The sequence below is a fragment of the Lygodium microphyllum genome, chromosome 24, assembly GCF_053477565.2.
Source record: "Lygodium microphyllum isolate KBCC chromosome 24, Lygodium_microphyllum_v1.1.10, whole genome shotgun sequence".
Lineage (NCBI taxonomy): Eukaryota > Viridiplantae > Streptophyta > Polypodiopsida > Schizaeales > Lygodiaceae > Lygodium > Lygodium microphyllum.
Genome location: NC_141158.1, coordinates 56,681,072 through 56,705,328, shown reverse-complemented (window position 1 = coordinate 56,705,328; position 24,257 = coordinate 56,681,072). Strand labels below are relative to the sequence as shown.

Below are 24,257 nucleotides of genomic sequence, written 5' to 3'. Positions count from 1 at the left end.
TGCACGGTTGGGGATAAAGCTTGCCTTAACTTTAGCTTATAACCCTAAAGGAAATGGCAAAAGTGAAAGAGGCCATCCACCTATTGTGAAGGCATTGGCAAAAGCATATGGAGAGAAGGTAAAAGAGTGGCCACGATTGCTCCCTTATGCTTTGTGGGCTGACAAAACAACTCATAGTGCCGTTACAAGATATATGTCTGCTGAATTGATACATGGTCAAAAACCTATCATGCTGATAGAAGAGATGACACTCACATAGAGTGTGCTACCTTGGGAAGAGGAGTTGAATCGAGAGGAGTTGTTGGCCTTGCACATTAGACAGTTGCAAAGACAGTCAGAAGACATAGCGGCAACAATTGCAAAATTAAGGGCAGCAAGGATACAAAACAAGAAACGGTTTGACAAAAGACATAGACTGAGGCCAAGAACCATACAAGATAGGGATTGGGTATTGGTTTATGATAGCAGTTTAGACAACCAACATAGTGCCATGCGTTAAGTTTCCAAAAGATGGTTGGACCCTATGTGGTAAGACACGTGTTTGATAATGCTACTTATGCATTAAATGAGTTGGATGGAACAGCCATAAAACTTCCGATAGCAAGGAAAAGAATCAAATTATTCAAGAGACGGGAATCTACTACCTATGAGTTGCCACAATTGGAAGAAAATAGTGGCCATAATACAAGAGCTAGCCAGAAAAAAATGAGAGATAAAGAAGCAAAGGATATGGTTGCAGAGGAGGATGAGGACTCAGAATCTAGTGACAACTAGGACTTTGGCACATACCGAAGGATGTGCAAGTTCAGAGGGGATGGATGTCGTGCCACTACGCAGGCACTGTGTGAAAAACTCTGGAATACATCATCATCCAACTTTCTTATTGATGTAGAGAGTCAATGTGATCTAAGTCATTAGTGCTAGTGTCCGTGGCATGGATGGTCCAGAAATACTAGATTTTTGGACAATTTTAGCCTATTTTTTATATTGTTTATTGTAAAAATCCTAAAAAGTTAAGTAAGCTTCTAGATTAGAATGGTATACAAAAAGCAAGTTGCTTTTTCAATCAATTTAGGATTTTTCATAATAATAAAAATGGGCACAATTGCGCACGTCGCGATCGCAGTTGACAGGCTGAAAAGAGCACTTTGAACTGGAAGAAGGAGGAGTGAACTGAGAGATCCAGGACCATGCGTCCTAGGGTTTTACCCCCCCCCCCCCCCTTCGAAGCCAACGGAGCCATCAGATTTGGGTTCCGAGCGGTAGAGACGAAGCTGTTATTTCGTCCACGCTTTTTGTCTACGAGGGCTTGGAGATTGCTTCTGAGTACTGCCAGACAAGGGATTTCAAGTTCTGTCAATACATATTGATTCGATTCATTGTACTTTGTCTTTATCGTATTTACCTCTTGTCTATTATTTTTCTTCTCTTTCATCTCCTATCTCCTACCCGACGATCCTATGCTGCGTGTCTGCCAGTAACCTGTCACCTGTGCCGGACCACACTTCGTCTCCTGCTAGTACTGCACGTTGCATGTCTACTCGTCAACTACTCGCCTGTCTGCTCCCACAACCCATCACATGCTCGCCTGCACTCCGCTATGATACCAATTTGATAGCCTAGCTAGGATAAAGGCTGAGTGCTATGCAGATTGAGTGCAAAAAGAAAAGTAGAAAAAGTGAGCAGCGGGGGTGAGAGCACGACACAATCAGTACTTGGTACAATGACAGGTGTACCACTTTAGGTTTAGATAATATATAAAGTACAAGAGCGTAAGGGTGTGTTCACACCCGAATACCCTAAAAGGCACAATGGAGTCTTTATTTCCAACATGCCCGATACCCTAGCTGCTTTGGGATGAGACGCCTTGGGGTAAAAGAAAATATATATCAAAGGCTTATTTCTCATGGCTCAGTCTTGGGCTTGAGAGGGAATGTTGAGCCTAAAATGTATTAGTCTGCCTTAAACGGCCTAAAAAACACTTAATTAATGAAGAAAATCTCTTATTTTTTAAAAAACGTGATCCTAGAGTGTTATTGTATCCAATTGCAAAACCCTTATTTGGGTGTCCCAAACTTTCTATAAATAGGCATGCAACCCACCACTCTCCCTTAATCTCGTTTTTGCAAGTCTCAAGAACTACATCTCTACTATCCATACCCCATTCGCAGAGGACATTGCAATTAGAGCTTCTACCAGCCACCTGCTACCACTGATTTCAGCTTTCCATACCTATTTGCAGCTATTACAAAGTTTCAAGAGCTAACAAGTTGTTGTCGTCGCCATCAACTCGCAACTATCGCCTGGATCTTCTCTCTCCTCTGAATGTTGCATTTGCAATTTCTCACTGCCACCCTGACATTCTCTCACCTCTATCTGCTACATTTTGCACCTAGCAGCTATCATGAAGATTTTCTCTCTCCTCAAGTGCTTGCATGTTTAGTCTCTCTCTCTCTCTCTCTCTCTCTCTCTCTCTCTCTCTCTCTCTCTCTCTCTCTCTCTCTCTCTCGTCTACATCAAATCCAACATTCCTTGGCTCCATTTGCTAGTATTTGACACTCATAAGCTGCCTTTGCTGTGATTTGGGATCTCGGAGTAGGGCACACTCTACAACTCATAACCTCTGCCCTGATTCCAAAGATAAGAGAGTTCAAGGTTTAGTATTCAATGCATAGTGAGTTTGCTACATGAGCACTATATATTCATTATTCATTCACTTTATTATTCATTGTATTTATTGTCTCTGAGTTACCCTAACCCTAACTGTGTTCCGAATTTATTAGTATGTGCTTTGTTGATTGCTTTTGTGCTTTTTGTGTTTACCAGGAAAGCTAGCATTTATTAGGGCAACTTGTTTTGCATTTTTTTGCCCAACCTTACTTTATTGTTTTGTACAAGTCAGCCAACAGTTTACTAGCCAACTGCAACTATCAACCATATTTAGTTGTGGGTTGTTACGAGGTAGTTTCCTACGTTTAGTACGATACATTCAGTACGACAATATGTATGGTATGGAACATACACAAAAATTTTGAAAATAAAATACAATGTTTCGTACGTTTATTTAAAAAATACAAATAAAACTTCATATATAATTGTATTCAGCCTTCCATTCAGATTCAATGCAAATTTATCACTTCATTCTCTTCTTTTTTGTTATCTCTCTCTTCTGTTTCCTCTTTGTGTTGGTGTTTCTCTTCCATTGAGCACTCTTACACAAGATCCAATTGACATTCGAAACTAGACTCGTGAGAATATAGTGACAAGGTTGTGTACAAAATCTAGTTAAGACTTTCTATTTGCATAAATGAAAGGTTTTATTGAGAACTAATAGTTCAAATGCCAATTTTGTCAAGCTAACAAGGCCAAAGAAAGACTCAAGTAGGTTGGGAATTTACATCCTTCAAAAATTCAAAAAGATGATTGGAAATGTTTCCATGGACTTATAAAATAAAGCTCTTAGCCATCATATTTGCTTCAATACTTGTTGATAAGAAGATATTTGCAAACTCACACTTGTAATACTTACAAAAACAAGATCTGATTAACTCGAGAATCAATTATCTAAGCTTTAGATTGTATGGGTTGCCTTCTGACACAAGGATTCTAATATAAGTTACTATTGAAGGCTTTTGATTCAAAAGCTAAAAACAACTTTGCATTTGAGTTCCTCAGATTACCCTCTAATTAAGTAGCCAAATGGAGAGAACAAATCAAGTTTTGAAAGATATGCAGCATGCTTCATACATATGTGTCCAAGAGACAAGAGTGTCAGAGTGCAGCAATGCATAAGCGTAGGACAAAGACTGAGAGAGAGTGAACATAGAGAGAAGAGAGAGAGAAAAGGAGACAGTGTAACGCAAAAAATCTGCAGTGTAGTATGTTATATAGGAATGCAGAAATATACATGGGTGCAGAGAAAATATATATGTGTGTCTCCACCTTGAGGACCTCGATCTCCATCAGCCCGGGTGCAGTCCGTCTCTACAGTCTGTCTCTGTCAGATCTCAAGATGTCTGTCTCTGTCAAATCTCAAGATCAAAATATGTGCAAGTGCTGACCAATCTGCTATAAATAGCATAAAATACCACAAATATAGGCAGAAAACAGGTTGGCTGCAATTAATGCAGCCAATTGCCCAAAAACCTGTCCGACTACTGATGTGCCACGTGGCACCTGTCCGACCTGCTGACATGGCATCCTGCGCTGCTGACGTGTCCTGCTGGCATGGCTCTTGCGCTGTCCGTACTGCTGACGTGGCCAAGGAATGACTCTCTAACACCCCCTCTCAAATCGTGGACGGGGCAGAAGACTGAGGGATTTGGAATGTTGCCGAAGAGGAGCATGGGAAAGCGCCTTCATGAACAAATCTGCAAGATTATCCTCTGTCTTACAGTACTCCACATCAATGGTCCCATCCACAAGCTTCTCACGAATGAAGTGACGTTGGATCTCAATGTGCTTCGTCTAGGCATGGAATACAGGATTCCGTACCAAAGCAATGCAACTCTCATCGTCGCACCGCAAAAGAGTAGGACGAGTCTAGAAGTAGCCAAGCTCCTCCTCAACAATCTCTGAAGCCACACAACCTCACATGTGGTAGAAGACGCAGCCCGATACTCCACCTCAGTAGAAGAAAGGGCTACCGTGGGCTACTTCTTGCAACTCCACGAGATAACACCTATACCCAAGGTAAAGCAATAGCCTGTAGTAGACCACCAGTGGTCCACATCACCAGCCCAATCCAAGTCACTCCAACCTACAAGAACAAGATCTAAAGCACTTGCACTTGCTAGATAAGAAATCCCTAAGTCAGAGGGCCCCCTCAAATACCGAAGAATCCTTAGGGCAGCCTGCCAATGCACCTGTTTGGGTTCACTCATGAACCCCACCAAAAGACTCACAGCAAATCAAAGATCAACACGAGTGTTGAGGAGCCAAATCAAGGATCCAATCAACTGACGGTAGCAGGAAGCATCCGTCAATGGAGAATATGAGTGTGAAGTGGCCTTCCAATTTGCATCCATAGAAGTAGAAACGGTCCGACAAGTCTCCATCTCAAAAGCCACCAAAAGCTCCAGAATGTATCTCTGTTGAGAGATGAAGATCCCCCTCTGAGATTGATAAATCTCGTGACCCAAGAAGAAATGAAGAAGCCCCAAATCTGTCATCCAGAACGTCTGATGTAAAGTTGTCTTGGCCTCTTGGACCTTATGTGCATGATCCCTTGTCAGAATCAAATCATCAACATACAACACAAACAACACATGACCAGCCTTGGAAGTGTGCACATAAAGCTACGAATCGGCCTTGCAACGCCGATATCCCAACTTCGACTGAAGAAATGAGTTAATCTTCTCGTTCCATGTACGTTGTACGCGGAGCCTGCTTGAGGCCATACAAGGCCTTCTTCAACCTATGAACTTTTCCATCCGGGGATCCAAAGCCAGGAGGCTGCTCAACATAGATCTCCAAAGCCAGGAGGCTGCTCAACATAGATCTCCTCCTGCAAGTCACCATTGAGAAAGGCCGACTTCACATCCGACTGATAGACAGGCCATCTCCTATGGCCAACCAAGGCAAGAATAGCTCAAATAGTCGCCATACAAGTAGTGGGGGCAAAAGTATCATGGAAATCAATGCTTGGGTGCTGAGCAAAACCTTTAACAACAAGACAAGCCTTGTGCTTGTCCAAAGAACCATCGCTAAGGTACGTGGTCTTGAAGACCCACTTAATGCCAATCATCTTCTTCTAAGAGGGAGGAGGCACAAGTGTCATTCCTCTTAATAGCCTCCAACTCGGCTTCCATAGCCTTCTGCCAATGGTCAGACTGCAAAGCCTCCTTCACTGAAGTGGGCTCTTGATCTTGCATAACACAGATCATCAAACAATAGTTAGAGCAAACAATCTCCGTAGAGTATGCCTGATTCCTCCGTGACCTCCACAGTCCATCCAACGGTTCCCACTCCTCAGGAACCACCTCGATCCCTAAATCTCGGAGTGTGTCACGGGCCCAACGAGGAGGAGACCGGACCTCTCCCTATCTCTCTCCAACTACTGAAGAATCACGTATATCCACCGGCAGAAGCTCCACTGGGGTGGCCGGTGGAAAAAAAGACTCGAAATCAGAAGAAGAATCCCCATCAAAAGGCTCTGGCTCCAAAGGAACTGTCTCGGGAGACCAACTCTCCCTTGGATCTCCAAGGACGGGGTGCTCCTCACCCCCTTTTGTGGCCAAAACTTCCATGAACCGCACATCTTGGCTTGTGTAGACATCCAGCTTGACGGGATCAAACAGACGATAACCTTGGGACTAGGAGTTGTAGCCAACAAAAACCTGTCGTCGGAAAGCCGCCTTGAACTTGTCACGCTGCGTCTTCAGGATGTGCACATAAGCGTCACACCCAAAGATCCTGAAGTAAGAGACATCTGGCTTAGTCCCAAAGTAAGTCTCAAAAGGTGTATCCTGTCAATAGCCAAAGTGGGAGATCTATTGAGGATGTGAACTTTTGTAGCCACGGCCTCGGCCCACAGAAACTGAGGTGTCTGTCAGTGCTCCATCATGGTACGCCCCTTCTCAATCACACTTCTATTCTTCCGCTCCAAAATGTCATTCTCTTGGGGAGTATTGGTATTAGCAAACTCCTGGTGAATGCCCCTATTTGCACAAAAATGAGCAAACTCATTAGACAATTTCACCACCCTTGTCTGAGTGCAAGGTCTTCAGGCGCCAGCCAAATCGGTTCTCCTCAAAGACAAGCCAACCCTTGAAGTGAGAGAAAGCCTCTGACTTCAATGTCAAGAAATAGACCCATGTCGTCCTGATGTAGTCATCTATGATTAACATGAAGTACAAGCTCCCCTTCAAGGACTCAATCCTCATCAGGCCACACAAATCCGTAGATGTCTGAGAGGTAAGAAGAAGAGAGGTAAGAGCTATAGAAGACTTCAATTTGTAGATGTCATTCTCTTCACGATCAAAGACTCAAACAGTATTACTGTCAAACTCCACTAAGAGACCAAGAGCACAAATCTTATGGACCGAAAGCAAATGATACCCCAAGCCTGGCACATGCAACACCTTGGAAGTGTGGGTACCACCACATCCATCTGGAATCAGCTGCATCTCACCCCGCACAGCAATAGATACAAAAGAGTTGTCACCAATGAGAATCTGCCCACGCGAAGGACACAAATGGGCAACACCAATGGGAGAAAGAGTCTTGTGCCGTGAGGCACTATTATCCACAATCCACTCTCAAGCCTAGAGAGTTGTCATCGCAGCATCAGAATTCTTCAGTGTAGAGTTCTCAATGACTCCTAAGTGAAGAAAAATAGCAGATGAGGGTGCAACCACCGCTCCAGAATCCTTCGTATCCTTCTTCTTGGTGTCCTTGTCTTTATCGAGGCAATCTTTCTTCCAATGACCGGTCTTATCACAAATATGGCAAGTCGATTCCTTCTTCTTGTCCTTCTCGGATTTGTTGTCCTCCTCCTTTTTCTTTTGGTCCTTCCCCTTCTTCTAAGAGACTTGACCAACCAAAGCCTCCGATTTGGAAACATTCTGTCCCTTCAATTATTCCTCTTGGTCCAAGACCATAGGAACCAACTCTTCCCATCGAAGAGTCGAATCCCGCCCTGATGCAATAAGAGCGGAATAAAAAGTACCGAATCGTAACGACAACTGGGACAATAAAGTAATCGCCATGTCTTCAGAGAAAATAGGCTTCCCCGCATTTTAAACCTGCATCTGAAACTGTCGAAGCTTGTTGATGTGTTCCCGAAGCGAAGAAGACTTATTCACAGACATGGTCCACATCTGCACCTCCAAAGAAACCCTCTTCATCAGGGTCATCCGGTTATACATTTGGTTGAGCTCCAACCATATCTCTCGAGCCACCGTCAAGTGCTCGATGTGAGCCATCACGATTGCAATATAAGACAAAAAAAGAAAAGAACAAATCCTAGCATTCAATTTGTCCCAATGAGACTACGCCTTGGTCAACTCCACATGAGTATTGGAAGAGATTTTGAACTCATCTCTCACCGAGGGCCTATTAATCTCCTCCATCACAAGCTCCACCAAATCATAAGACTCCAGAATTTCCAACATCATCACTTGCCAGATGTAGTAATTGTCACCATCAAGCTTCTGATCTGATGGAAGAGCCAGTAGGACAAGCACCTTCGTGTCCATGATCGCCCGGAACTCCAAATCAATCTCTATAGACATGTTCACTTGCAATGCCTGCACAAACGCAAAAGCAACTCCCTCTGACTGTGTAAATGCAGCCTATTAGGGCTGTTTGCTCCGCTTCCCGAACCTTCTTCAGTCGCTGGAAGCAATGAAAAGGTAAAATCTGTAGTGGAAGGCCTAAAACACAACCTTCCTCCCCTTTGAACAACAATAACCTACAGCAAATTCACCAGCTGGACTCCTTTCCAGCACGCTCACACTCGATTCAGCCTTGTTCCGATGCGCAGCCCTCCTGCTCGCCCTCGAATGCTGAAAACGCAGCCTTGTGTCGCGGTAAAATCTCCTCTTGAGGTAGGTGCTTCAATCAATCTGTCCGATTTCACCGCTCTGATACCATGTCAGAGTGTAACGATGCAGAAGCATAGGACAAAGACTGAGAGAGAGTGAACACAGAGAAAAGAGAGAGAGAGAGAGAGAGAAAAGGAGACAGTGTAACGCAGAAAATCTGCAGTGTAGTATGCTATATCGGAATGCAGAAATATACACGCGTGCAGAGAAAATATCTGTGTGTGTCTCCGCCTTGAAGACCTCAATCTCCGTCAGCCCGGCCGTCTCTGCAATCTGTCTCTGTCAGATCTCAAGATCAAAATATGTGCAAGTGCTGGACCAGTTTGCTATAAATAGCAGAAAATATCACAAAAAATAGGCAGAAAACAGGTCGGCTGCAATTAATGCAGCCAACTGCCCAAAAACCTGTCCAACTGCTGCTGTGCCATGTGGCACCTGTCCGACCTGCTGACGTGGCATCCTGCGCTGCTGACATGTCCTGCTGATGTGGCTCCTGCGCTGTCTGTACTGCTGACGTGGCCAGGGAATGACTCTCTAACAAAGAGTTCACAGAAGGAAATGTCACCATGTCACAAGTGCTAATGGGTTCACATGACATCATGAAACAAGCATGTGATGTAATTGTTACATAGAACCTTAACAACTTGTTTACATTTCACAAACATGTTTTCTATTTACTAGCACCCCTTTCAGGTTGGAAGGTCTATCGAACTATCGTGAATTATCTAAACAATTCACAAAAACGTTTTCTTTTTTTAGGAGTGCTCTCAGGTTGGAAGGCTTGCCAAATTTCAGGGAATCATCTAACTCTTTGATTTTTCCAAGTGGGCTAATTAAGGTAGATTGCCCAACTTGGCAAATTCGATTGAATATATGGGAAGTTTGCCAAGATGCTGATTCATAATATTGTGACCCTTTCAAGGCTGGAAATATTTTACAATGGAGAAATAATTGTCCCAAGCACTCCAACTGACATGTTCATGCTGACATTGAGATGTCTCAATATGACCTTAATGAGTATATGTATAACAGTAATTAGCCAACCTCATGGAGCTAAAATAAGATTGTTTGTCAAAATCTATGTGCATCTCAAGGACAGAATATTGGATATATTCACTATACTAGAAGGCATTTCTTCAAAAAATACATGGTCTCTAAGTAACAGCTGCCAATCAAACCTAGCTCTTGAACCATAAAGAGTCTTGAGGAGATACTTGATCAAGCTATGCTTTCCAAAATAATAAAGTGTTGTGTACAAGTTTTCTTCGAACATTGCATGAACTGCAAAACTCTTGTTAGGAACATGATTTGATTCTTTAGTAGCCTCTTTTTTTCAGTCCCATGTTCCTAGCACACTTGCACCATTCAACCTCCTCAGTAAGCGCACAAAAAATCTTGACCTTGTAGATGATCATATCTCATCATTCAACACAGATTTGAGCTCTCATTAAGCTACAGCAATAATCATTTTGGTAGGTTAGACAGCTCACCTGTGCAACAGCTCCAAAAAGGGAGGCTTGCAGCAGCTCACCACGCCTTGCATGTTGAATAGATGCAAGTCGAGGCCAAGCCTCGACAGCCATTAAGGCACCTTCTAAGCCCAAACCACCACCTCCTCTGGAAGCATCCACAAGCCACTCTAGAATGTTTACTCCATAAACCCCTGACCTGCAAAGTAGTGCACCTTCTATCGATCCAAGCTCGCTTACCAATAAGCAAAAACCACGAGCACGCACGAGTAATCCTGCTCTTTGGTCTGTGTCCTGTGTTCTAGCTGCAGCATCATACTGCCACTTATTTGCGAGAAGAGCTGCCAGCTTAACAGAGCAGAAGCATCCATTCCATGACCATGACAGCCAGTGCAAAAACCATGACAACAAATTTCAAAAAGCCATGATCAAACTCTAGTAAAGAAACTGCATGACAGTATAATGATAAAAAATCAAAAGTGTCCACATCAAAAGAAAGTTAATGTCACTTATTTAAAGATAAGGTGCTCCAAAAAACAATCTCCCAAGGTAATAAGGTATTTGGCTAGCTTTGGAAAAGGTCATATGAAAGGATAAAAATATAGTCGTGAGAGAGAGAAATCTTCAAGACCAAATTGGCCTGATAAACACATTTAGTTTTGAAGCACACAAAGATACCTTTAACAATAGTAGTAATGGCTGCTTCTCTGCCAGGAAGAATGTCAACTTGGGATATCAGCTCTGAAAGAGCCCACACTGCTGGTTGGAATACAGCTTCAGCAGGGGATCCAAAGCTTTCCAATAAAGAAGTAAACAATGGCATATGCTCATTGTACAGTTCTGACAGAACAACACCTGCTGGAATCCTGAAACCCCCTAAATCAAAACCATCAGTTCAGTTCACAATGAAAAGGTGGAGACAACTCAAGCTGCCTATCACAAGGACCCAAAATCTCACCAGCGTTCAAAGCAAGTAAAGACATGGCCCAAAATCTCACTATGCCCACACGATGCTACAACTGACTTTAGAAAGCCAAGAACTTGGGGACAACAATCTTGCATGCAGTCTCTGACCTGTGAAGTGAAGGGATAACAAGTTTTGTTACTTTCTTTTCCAAAACATAGCATCATTCCCATAGTATTACTGCCTAAACTCACCATCCATGACAAGCCATGTCCCCGATGCAAGGTTTCCTCAGCAAGAGCAGTTAAAAGATCGACCTTCAGGGCCATTTCAAGCTGAGACTCTCCAACAGCATTTTCTACAAGCTGCAGACAGAGAAAACGGATTAATTATAGCAGCTGCACATTGCCTGCCATTGATGAGCGTTCAATACCAACTTTAGAAATCTAATAAGAGCTTGCAAAACTGCGAAGATTGTAAGCACAATAAATCACTCTCTTCGTGAAGGAAAAGGTGGTAAAGTACTCAACATGGAGAATACATACACTTAACACCTCAGTATAATAAGATGGGAGGGCTTTGGGGACAGGGACGGGAATGGGATAGGGGACAGGGACAGGGACAGGGACGGGGAGGGGGAGGGGGATTGCCATCCCTGTCACCATCAGAGGGTTTATGGATATGCACACATAAGATATCATGATTTTAGACCATGAAAGCAGAAACCTCAGCGCTACAACCCACCTAAATAACCAATTGTTGATCATGAAGGGACTTCAATACACAAGACTGGCCAGTGCAGTTAGGGGAAAACAGGTGAAAACAGTTTTGCTTTGCTTGGATACCTAGAATATCTTGATCCTTGAAATGGGACATCTAGATTGAGATTTCATGTTTTCAATGCTCATCTAGATGTAGATTTTCTTTCACCCTTGCAGATACATGGCATTGATTCGGTAATGGCACTTTGACTAAGCTATTCCCAACAAATCGGACTATTCCCAAGAGCCCAATGCATGCAGCATCGGTACTTCAAATTTTTATGCTACTGAGTTGGTAATCGTTTTTATGTCCAACCTTGGCAAACAGGTTTAGTTTTATGAATCAAGAAAAAGCATATATTTCCAAGATTCAGAGACCACCAATTTCCAGGGTTTGGGAACAAACTTGTTCCAATTTTGTTGGACAATATGCAAAGCTCTCATATGCACGAGAGAGAGAGAGAGAGAGAGAGAGAGATCTCCCAATTCAAGGTGGTACAGTACAAGGTGTTCCATACATTAAGTACAGCATATGGAACAGTCCAAGATTTTAACTACATAAAATTTGGAAGGTACATAGAATTTATTAAAATACATAAACCATATGCATTGTAAATACTATGCATGTGAGAAAAAGAGGAACCATTCCACATTGTGTCTAACTCTTTTTTTTTTTTTTAACATCATTGAACCATGGCATTGCTACCAGAGTAGTAGTGACTCTGAGCCCTACTTGGTTTCCACTCTACGTGTGTTTCCCTATACCCAGTGGTGAACCCTCTTATGTGCGACATCACGAGGGTGTAGTCCTGGGATGTGCCTATGTTGTACCATTTCTTTGATTGAATAATACAAGAGTATACATTGCTCTCACATAGTGTTACCTTGCTATGTCATGTTGAGTGAGTGAACGCGTACAAGTGCATCACACTTGGTATCAGAGCAACTCTTGCTCGAAGTGAAGGAGTGCTGAAACCAGCCTTCCTCCTTGGAATGGGTGGTGATAACCTGATTTAAGAGTTAATTACAGCAATAAATAAATGCACATAAAATAAACTACACACTTTACCATAACATTCCTGGACAGTGGACACCTTGTTGGCCCCAAAATTGGTGCCCCTTAAGGTATTTCTTTAGCTTTCATTCAATTGGAAGGAGTACAACTTGAGATTCTTCAATCTCCTCCTGCTAACCAATTGCTCTTGCTGCCATAAATGTCCAGCAAGCCTTTTGGGTCATTTGCCCCTTGTTTCACCCAGAACTTCTTCTCCAATTTGACCCTTGGCTGGCCAAATACTGCCCCAAATCAATTCGGGATGGGCTAGCTCCTGAAATCCCTTGATAATCTTCAATTATCAGCTGCTGATTTCAGTCCCTTGAGCTTTCAATCTCTGGCACGGATCCCAAGGTGGCTGCTAAACCCTAATTTCTGCTGTGAATTAGGGTTTACTGTAGAAATTACAGATCAGCCCACCAAAAATGGCTGAGATCTCCTCCGAATGGCTGAGAATTGCTGAGAATGGCTGAGCATAGGCTGAAGGAGATGAGAGAATGCTGTAGAGAGAAAATTTTGAGATTTGTCGCGAAGAACTGAATAAAATCAGTTGCTGCCCTGCTGTACCAGCCCCAAACGGATGCACCAACAACAATAGGAGCATCAAAGACTGTGATCTTCAAGAGAAAGTGCATCAGCAGCAATTGTCAGCTTCCCAAGGTCAAGAATATGCAATCTCCATCACCAAAATGGTCTCCAATGGCTGGGAATTGGCCCCAAAAGCTGGCAGCAACAGTCCAACACCTCTTTCCAACAGCTCCAAAATGAAAAAAACGACATTGCCCTCTCCCTTCAGCCCTATTTAGCCTTTCCCCCACTTGCATGGGAAAGTTTGCCAAGTGGCAGCTTTCTTAATCCATTTTCAGTAATTTCCAGCCATTTAATTAATTTTTAGAATTAATTAATTCTGAAAATTAATTCAGCCCTTAATCCATGCCCAAAAAATTGACCTTGGCTAGGCCATTTGCAACCCAAAGTGGTCCCATGCATTAATTGACCCTTGGACAAACATTAATCCATTAATTAATGCCTAGTCCCTAGTGTCACCAGTGACACTTAATGGCCAATTAATGGTCCTAGGGGCAAATTGACACCAAAATTCACCTAGAATCTAACAAGTGTAACTTGTTACAACTTTTGCCTTTGACACCCATCTTCTTCACAGGGTCCTTCGGTCTTCAACTATGAGAAAGTAGCTTGCACCTCACATGTACAACACATGTGCATCTTTTAATTGCACATTTGATTAATCCTTTAATCAAATGTCAATTAAACATAAGCAAAGCATCAAATTTTCACATCCTCGTGACAAGTGCTCACGCAAGCAAGAGAGGAGATCCAGTGACCCAAAGAAATCGTGCCGAAACGACCCACGTCGTGTCGCCCCATGTTGCGACGCCCCACAACACATCGACCCCCTGTGCGGTGACCCCAACACCAGCCAACACCTAAAGACGTGACACAACTTTCCCACGGCACAACCACCGCCCGAAGGCAAAACACAGCTTCCTCAACCTTGAAAGCTGAGGCACGACTCCCCACAACCACATGGAGGACGACAAAGAGAACGCACCCATCCCAACAATGGAAGAGAGGAAGAAGAGCAAAGGGCAAGAATGGAGATTAGCTCAAGAGGAGAAGAAAGTCGGACTGGAGAGACAGTTGGAGAGCATGTTAGGCCTATTGGACTCAATTTGGAGGAACATGCAAATGAAAGAGAAGGAAAAGGAAAGGTTAAGGCTACATTCTTGCTTTGCACTCTGCCAGAGAGTTGGGATACATTCAAGACCGCTATGAGCAATTCTAATGCGATACTTTTGTATGCTGATGTAGAGAGTGCTCTACTCATGGAAGAAATGAATCGGCAGAACAATGCATCCAGTAAGTCTTCCAGGGCTTTGCATACTAGGAGCAGATCACAGCAGAAAGGCAAATCTGATAGCAAGGGACACATTAAATCACATGGTAAGGATGTTGAATGCCATCATTGTGGCAAGAAGGGTTACTTTAAATGTGACTGCTACAAATGGAAAAAAGAGGAAGGAAAGGGCAAGAAGACAGATGATACCAAGGAAGAGAAGAAAGAGAGTCAACCTAAAAAGAGCAGTGTCAAAATTGAAGAGGTGAATGTAATCACTCATGACAGTGACAGTGGGAATGGCATACTCTTTATCTCTTTACACTTTAGTACACACGCTTTACTTGCAGATATGGATGATGACATGCACACTTGGATTCTAGATTCAGGTGCTTCCTTTCATGTCACCCCTCATTGTGAGTGGTTTTCTGACTATACAGGGGGTCGGTATGGTATTGTCCAGCTTGGGGATAACTATGAATGTGACATTGCACGTATTGGCAGTGTGTAGTTGCAGTTTCAACATGGTTTTGCCTTCACACTTCAGCATATACGGCTGTACCTCAGCTCAAGAAGATCTTGATAAGCACAAGGCAACTAGATGACGATGGATTTTATACCACCTTTGGTGATGGGAAATGGAAGATTTGTAAGGAATCTAGAGTGATTGCCAGAGGTTGTAAAAGTGATACCTTGTACCCTCTCCATGTATCTGTTGTTGCCGTGACCGAGCAACCAAGTGTTTCTTTGTGGCATGGCCGGTTGGGACACACGAGTCAAACTGGAATGAAAGTGTTTTCTCATTTGGGTTACTTGCCTTGTCTTCGTTATGCTGATTTTGAGCATTGTGATCATTGTGTTTATGGTAAACATGCACAGACATCTCATAAGAAGTCTCTTTCATTGAAATCTTCTTCTCTAAAGTTAGTATATTCCAATGTATGTCAAATGCCAGGGTTATCTTTAGGGGAAAAGAAATACTTTGTCACCTTTGTCGATGATGCTACACAAAAGGTATGGGTTTATCCTATTCATAGCAAGGACAAAGTGCTTGACAAGTTTCCAAATTTCTTGGCATTGGTTGAAAATCAGACTGATAAGACACTTAAGTATCTTCACTCTAACAATGGTGGAAAATATGTGTCCAAGACATTTCCGGCATTTTGTGATAGCAAAGGGATAAAAAGAGAGCTCACTGCACCTCATAATCCACCCCAAAATGGAGTTGCAGAGCATATGAATCAGACCATACAAGATAAAATCCATACTATGTTGTCTCATGCTACATTACCCCATGGCTTTTGGGCAAAGGCTATTATGACAAATGTTCACTTGATTAATCGATCACCAAATAGGTCCTTCGGAGAGAGAATCCCTCAAGAAGTGTGGTCGAGCAAGCCACCTTCATATGCTCACCTGAAAGTGCTTGGCTGCGAGGCTTTTTTGCACATTCATAAAGAAGAACGCAGCAAACTTGCGCCAAAGTCCTGTAAATGCATTTTCCTAGGATATGGTGACGAGGGTAAAATGGGGCATAGATTATGGGATCCCGAGAAAAGCAAAATAGTACGCAACAATGATGTTATCTTCTGGGAAGATTGCATGCATAAATAGCCAGAAAAGATTAAGGAGGTCCGTAGGGTTGTATTCCGGGAAGAAATACCTTTTGGACAGCAAAATGTGCCCGCTGTACAGCAACAAATACCTGCTGTAAATGAAACTACAAATCATCTAGGGCTACTAGACAACCTGATAGATTCGTTCCTGGTGCAAACAATGTGGCTGCTTATGTCATGTTGACAAACTGTGGTGAACCGTCTTACTTCAAAGAAGCAATGGACAGACAGGACAGCAAGAAATGGTATAAAGCCATGTTGTCAGAGATGAAATCTCTTGAGAAAAATGGCACTTGGGACTTGGTGCAGTTGCCTAAAGGGCAAAAAACCCTTCCATGCAAATGGGTTTACAATATGAAGGTCACTTCTAGTTCCTCGCCAAAGTACAAAGCAAGATCGGTTGCAAAGAGATACAAGCAAGAACATGGAGTTCACTTTAATGAGATCTTCTCTCCTGTAGTCAAGATGACTACATTGAGAACCATTTTGGGGCTTGGTTGCAGCTGAAGATATGGAGCTCATACAGATGGATGTAAAGACTACACTCTTACATGGTGATCTACAATAAGACATATATATGCAACAGCTTGAAGGGTTTGTGGCAAAAAGGAAAGAGAAGATGGTATGTAAACTCAAAGGGAATTTGTATGGGCTGAAACAAGCACCAAGAGAATGATATCATAAGTTTGATACATTTATGTAGTCTCAAGGTCTTCATAGAAATCAAGTGAATCACTACTTGTACACCAAGAAGGCAACAGATAGCAACCTGACTATCTTGGTTCTGTAAATAGATGACATGCTGATTGCCGGCAGGGATACTCATGCCTTAGACTCACTGAAGCTAAATCTTCATGGCAGCTTTGACATGAAGGATCTTGGTGACGCAAATCACATTCTTGGCATGCGAATACTCAGAGATAGGTCAAAAGGATTCCTCTATCTATCTCAGCAGGAGTATATCTCCAAGATTTTGTAGTATTTCAATATGGAGGGGGAAAAAACAATCAGGGTTTCATTACCTCCATATGTGAAACTCAGTGCAAAGGACAGCCCTATACCTGATGATGAGAAGGCTGAAATGGCCAAGATACCATATGCTTTAGCTGTTGGCAATTTGATGTATGCTATGGTTGCTACACGTCTTGACATTGCCTTTGCAATGGGAATGGTTAGCAAATACATGGCAAACCCTGGTAAAAAGCATTGGGAAGCAATGAAAGGTATTATGAGATACCTCAAAGGCACAAAGGATTTGTGCATCTGTTTTGAAAAGCAGAAGGCATCTATCATTGGTTTTACGGATGTAGACTATGTTGGTTATGCGGACTACAGAAAGTCCACTTCTGGGTATGTGTTTACCTTCACAGGAGGAGAAGTCTCTTGGATCGCTAGGCTACAAAAGTGTGTTGCATTGTCTACTACAGAGGCAGAGTATGTGGCTGCTACTGAGGCATGCAAGGAGGCTTTATGGCTTTCACGTCTGGTGGGAGATCTTGGCATTACAGAGTTACCCGTTCTTCATTGTGATAGTCAGAGTGCTATCATGCTAGCACGGAATCCCGTCTTTTCATGCAAAGACGAAGCACATACAGGTGAAGTATCACTTCATTAGAGATGTACTTGACAACAAGAGCATTGAGCTCATCAAAGTGCATACAAATGATAATCCTACAGAGCTTCTCACGAAGGGTCTTCCAACAAAGCCGTTTGCTCGTTGCCGACAAATGATGGGAGTTAGATAGGTGTATGTATTTCAACCTTGTACATACCTAGACTTAGCTGATTCTTTTCTCCTCTTAAGACACATTGCCTTTAGGTGGGAGGTTGTTGGAAATAAAGGGCCATCGTGCCTTTTATATGTACACGGGTGTGAATACACCCTTAGCGCATTTGTACTTTCATATATATCTATCTAAAACCTAAAGAGGTACATACAACAAATTGTACCCAAGAACATCGTGCATCTCTCTCTCTGACTCTGACTCTCACTCTCTACTCTTGCTCACGTTTTGCTCTCTACCTGATATTTTCATCGCCGAACATTGTATCGCCACTGCACATCACTCACTTTATGTGTAGATTATAGGGCCCTTAATAAGATCACTATAAAAAACAAATATCCCATGCCCTGAAGTGAGTGATGCGCTGCGGAGATGCAATGTCCGGCGATGAAATGTCAGGTAAAGAGCAAACACGTGAGCAACAGCAGCGAGTGAGAGCGAGAGATGCAAGATGTTCTTGGGTACAATTGGAGTGTGTACCACTTTAGGTTTTTAGATAGATATATATGAAAGTACAAGTGTGCTAAGGGTGCGTTCACACCCGTGCACATATAAAAGGCATGATGGCCCTTTATTCCCAACAACCTCCCACCTAAAGGCAATGTGCCTTAAGAGAAGAAAAGAATCAGCTAAGTCTAAGTATGTACAAAGCTGAAATACATATATCTATCCAACTCCCATCATCTGTCGGCAATGAGCAAACCGCTCTGCTGGAAGACCCTTCGTGAGAAGATCTGCAGGATTATCATCTGTATGCACTTTGACAAGCTCAATGCTCTTGCTGTCAAGTACATCTCTGATGAAGTGATACTTCACCTGTATGTGCTTCGTCTTTGCATGAAAGACGGGATTCCGTGCTAGCATGATAGCACTCTGACTATCACAATGAAGAACGGGTAACTCTGTAATGCCAAGATCTCCCACCAGACGTGAAAGCCATAAAGCCTCCTTGCATGCCTCAGTAGCAGCCACATACTCTGCCTCTGTAGTAGACAATGCAACACACTTCTGTAGCCTGGAGATCCAAGAGACTGCTCCTCCTGTGAAGGTAAACACATACCCAGAAGTGGACTTTCTACAGTCCGCATGACCAGCATAGTCTGCATCCGTAAAGCCAACGACAGATGCCTTCTGCTTTTCAAAGCAGATGCACAAATCACTTGTGCCTTTGAGGTATCTCATAATACCTTTCACTGCTTTCCAATGCTTTTTGCGAGGGTTTGCCATATATCTGCTAACCACTCCCACTGCAAAGGCAATGTCAGGACGTGTAGCAACCATAGCATACATCAAGCTGACAACAGCTGAAGCATATGGAATCTTGGCCATTTCAGCCTTTTCATCATCAGATGTAGGGCTGTCCTCTGCACTGAGTTTCACATATGAAGGCAATGAAACACCAATTGCTTTCCCCCCCTCCATATTGAAACGCTCCAAAACCTTAGAGACATACTCCTGTTGAGATAGAAAGAGTAATCCTTTGGACCTATCTCTGAGTATTCGCATGCCAAGAATGTGATTTGCATCACCAAGATCCTTCATGTCAAAGCTGCCATGAAGACTTTGCTTCAACGAATCCAAGGCATGAGTATCCCTGCCAGCAATCAGCATGTCATCAACATACAGAACCAAGATAATTAGGCTGCCATCTGCGGCCTTCTTGGTGTACAAGCAGTGATCCACTTGACTTCTTTGAAAACCTTGAGATTGCATAAATGTATCAAACTTATGATACCATTCTCTTGGTGCTTGCTTCAGCATACAAACTCCGTTTGAGCTTACATACCATCTTCTCTTTGCCTTTAGCCACAAACCCTTCAGGCTGCTGCATATATATGTCTTCATGCAGATCACCATGTAAAAATGCAGTCTTTACATCCATCTGTATGAGCTCCATATCTTCAGCTGCAACCAAGCCCAAAATGGTTCTCAATGTAGTCATTTTAACTACAGGAGAGAAGATCTCATCAAAATCAACTCCATGTTCCTGCTTGTACCCCTTAGCAACCAATCTGGCTTTGTACTTTGGCGAGGAACCAGAAGTGACCTTCATCTTATAAACCCATTTGCATGGAAGCGTTTTCTGCCCTTTAGGCAACTGCACCAAGTCCCAAGTGCCGTTTTTCTCAAGAGATTCCATCTCTGACAGCATGGCTTTATACAATTTCTTGTTGTCTTGTCTATCCATTGCTTCCTTGAAGCATGACGGCTCACCACAGTCAGTGATCATGACATAATCAGCCACATTATTTGCACCAGGAACGAATCTGTCGGGCTGTCTAGTAGCCCTAGACGATCTCCTAACCCAGTGATCATTGTTTGCTGGCTGTTCAGCCTGCATATTATAATTTACAGCTTGCTGTCCTGGCTGTTCCTGCACATTTAGTGGCTCATCATTATGGGCAATGGCTGGCTGATCATTTCCAGCATCATTTTCTGCATTCGCAGGTTCATTTACAGCAGGTATTTGCTGCTGTACAGCGGGCACATTTTGCTGTCCAAAAGGTACTTCTTCCCGGAATACAACCCTAAGAACCTCCTCAGTCTTTTCGGGCTGTTTATGCATGCGACCTTCCCGGAAGATAACATCATTGCTGCGCACTGTTTTCCTTTTCACGGGATCCCACAATCTATACCCCATTTCACCCTCGTCACCATATCCTAGGAATATGCATTTACAGGACTTTGGCTCAAGTTTGCTGCGGTCTTCCTTACGAATGTGCACAAAAGCCTCGCAGCCAAACACTCGTAAATGAGCATAAGAAGGTGGCTTGCCCGACCACGCTTCCTGAGGGACTCCCCCCCCCAAAGACCTGTTTGGTGACCGATTGATCAAGTGAACGGCTGTCATAACAGCTTCTGCCCAAAAACCATGGGGTAATGCAGCATGAGACAGCATAGTACGGACTTTATCCTGTATAGTCCTGTTCATACGCTCTGCAACTCCATTCTGGGGTGGATTATGAGGGGCAGTGAGCTCCCTTTTTTATCCCTTTGCTGTCACAAAATGCCTGAAAGGCCTTGGACACATATTCCCCACCATTGTCCGAGCGAAGACACTTAAGTGTCTTATCAGTCTGATTTTCAACCAATGCCAATAAGTTTTTAAACTTGTCAAGTACTTCATCCTTGCTACGAATGGGGTAAACCCATACCTTCCGTGTAGCATCATCGACAAAGGTAACAAAGTACTTCTTCCCCCCCAAAGACAATCCTGGCATCTGACATACATCTGAATGTACTAACTCTAGAGGTGAAGATTTCAAAGAAAGAGATTTCTTATGAGATGTCTGCGCATGCTTACCATAGACACAATGATCACAATGCTCAAAATCAGCATAACGGAGACAAGGCAAGTAACCCAAACGAGAAAGAACTTTCATTCCTGTTTGACTCATGTGTCCTAACCGGCCATGCCACAAAGAAACACTTGGCTGCTCGGTTACTGCGACAACATGGTCACGCACACTAGATACATGAAGAGGATACAGAGTATCACTCTTTGAACCCCTGGCAATGACTCTAGATCCTGTACTGATCTTCCATTTTCCATCGCCAAATGTGGTATGATAACCATCATCATCTAGCTGCCTAGTACTGATTAAGCTCTTCTTGAGCTCAGGTACATGACGAACATTCTGAAGAGTAAAGACAGAACCATGCTGAAACTGAAGCTGCACACTGCCAATGCCTGCAATATCACATGCTGAGTTGTCCCCGAGATGGACAACACCATGTCGACCGCCTGTATAATCGGAAAACCAATCTCTGTAAGGGGTGACATGAAAGGAGGCACCCGAATCTAAAATCCAGGTATGCATGTCATCAGCCGAATCGGCAACCAATGCATGGGCATCAAAACATGAAGACACGAAGAGTACATCGTTCCCACTGTCACTGTCCTGAGTGACTACATTCACCTCTTCGATCTTGACGCTGCTCTTCTTGGGCTGGCTCTCTTTCTTCTCTTCCTTGCTGTCCTCTGTCTTCTTGCCTTTCCCTTTCTCTTTCTTCCACTTGTAACAGTCACGTTTGAAGTGACCCTTCTTGCCACAGTGGTGGCATTCCACATTCTTGCCGCGAGACATGCTGCGACCCTTGCCATCAGATTTTCCCTTCTGCTGTGATCTGCCCCTGGTATGCAAGGCACTAGACGACTTACTTGATGCATTATTTTGCCTATTCATCTCTTCCATAAGCAAAGAGCTTTCCACGTCAGAATACATAAGCATAGCATTCGAGTTACTCAAGGCAGTCCTGAATGTATCCCAACTCTCTAGTAGAGTGCAAAGCAGAAAGGTAGCTTTAAACTCGTCATCAATGACAAACTTCAAAGCAACCAGCTGGCTGAAAATTGAGTTGAATTCACTCAGATGATTTGACATAGCAGTTCCTTCTTTCATCCGCAAATCCATAAGCTTTTTTAGCCAATACACCTTACTAGCTGCACTCTTCTGAGCATACAATTCCTCCAATCTAGTCCAAATGGCATAGGCAGTGTCCAAACCCTCTATGTTAAACAGCAGAGCATCAGAGACAGATAGCTCAATGGTCGAGCGTGCAAGCTCGTTCAACTCATCCCAGTCATCTTGTTCCACATCTGCGGGCTTTACCCCTTTGGCCTTGATCGGCTTAGCCTGCTTCTTCTGCAACAGGATATTGTAGCATTGCTTTTGCCACACTGCAAAATTATGTGCACCCTCAAGTTTCTTGATGTGCATAAGATGGCTGCTATCGCTGCTGCCAGCCATGATTTTTAGTCCAAAATATGACCACAAATTCAGCAAATGCAGGCCCAAACTGTCAAACAAGTGACCAAGGTACAAACAAGTACCAACCAGCAATAAGTACCAGTTAAAAGCAGAAATTTCAGATCTGCAAATCAATTTTCAGAAGCACCAAATGTTGTGCTACAGCACTCCACAACTGATGACAGCTGTTCCAAGGACAAATACATCACATTACATGAGAAGTCCCAAATTTTAGCTGCAATTTCTGCTGTACATGCACCCACGGGCATAAAATTTGACCCGCACGGTCAAAAGCCCCAAAGTTTTGTGCTCAAAACATCAACCATACACCTGCACTGTCTCTGACATGCATAGAATAGACCAATTTTGCCAAAATGAAGCAATTTCAGCAAAACCCCCAAATTTTTCAAGTGTCGGGCGTCCAAATTGCATGAAATTAAACCCGCATGTACATAAAATGACCAATTTGTGCACAAATTTTGCTCAAACAGCAAAAGCCCCAAATTGCACGGGGTCCAATGTGCATCAATGTCAAGAAATTGGGTCAATTTCAGCCCAATTTTAACATGTACATGAAAAGCCCCAAATTTCGGAGGCAAAATGTCACAAATTCCTGCAATTTCTGAGACAGAATCTCACTGTGTGTCTTGCTCGTGTCAAATCCGGACAAATCCCCAAATTTGTGGCTCAAATCTGCCCAAAACACAGAACTGTGCTTACACGCGCGAACTCCCGTCAGTGGGCAAAGGGGGCAGCTTGCAGTAAACCTTTGAAAATTAAAAAATTTTGCAAGAGAAATTTGACGAAAACTGTCCCGTAACGTGACGACTGCTGCGTTTTGACCTGCCGCCAGCGTTTTGACCTGCTGCCAGCTGCACGTGGCCTGGAAAGTCACGAACTGACCTGGCGTGACCTGCATGACCAGCGCCTGTGCAAAACACGTCACTTCTGACCTGCGCCTGACCTGCACGCTGCCTGGAACTGCACGCCTGACTGCACACTGTCCAAGAACAGTGACGAGCTGACCAGAAAATGACTGACTGACCTGCGCACAACCTGGGAAATGTCGCCTGGCTGAAAAACGTGACCTGTGGACTGCGAGAAGCACGAACAACTTAACCGAAGCTCTGCACGGACTGCGAGAAGCGTGAACACCTTAGCCGAAGGTCTGATACCAGTTTGAAGTGAGTGATGCGCTACGGAGATGCAATGTCCGGCGATGAAATGTCAGGTAAAGAGCAAACACGTGAGCAACAGCAGCGAGTGAGAGCGAGAGATGCAAGATGTTCTTGGGTACAATTGGAGTGTGTACCACTTTAGGTTTTTAGATAGATATATATGAAAGTACAAGTGTGCTAAGGGTGCGTTCACACCCGTGCACATATAAAAGGCACGATGGCCCTTTATTCCCAACATGCCCCTAGTTGAGGACCTCTTAGATAGGCTACATGGAGCCAAATACTTTAGCCGCATAGACCTTAGATCAAGGTACCATCAAATTCGCATAGCAAAAG

General features: G+C 43.4%; 1 protein-coding gene across 4 annotated transcripts in view; it reads right to left on the bottom strand.

Moving 5' to 3' along the window:
- The window catches only part of LOC148015120 (uncharacterized), a 69,846-nt gene that overhangs the window by 22,830 nt on the left and 22,759 nt on the right, over positions 1-24,257 (bottom strand). For 3 of the 4 annotated variants that reach the window (XR_015688354.1, XM_087665418.1, XM_087665419.1), the window contains exons 2-5: positions 11,174-11,284; positions 10,974-11,089; positions 10,694-10,881; positions 10,037-10,356 (exon numbers count right to left, since the gene is read on the bottom strand). Coding sequence is in view for 3 of the 4 variants with exons in the window: in XM_087665418.1 (XP_087521544.1) it covers positions 10,037-10,356; positions 10,694-10,881; positions 10,974-11,089; positions 11,174-11,284 (735 nt within the window). In the remaining variant the exon portion in view is untranslated. Of the gene's footprint in view, positions 1-10,036; positions 10,357-10,693; positions 10,892-10,973; positions 11,090-11,173; positions 11,285-24,257 lie in introns of those variants that run through there. The other variant, XM_087665420.1, reaches the window with a different exon arrangement.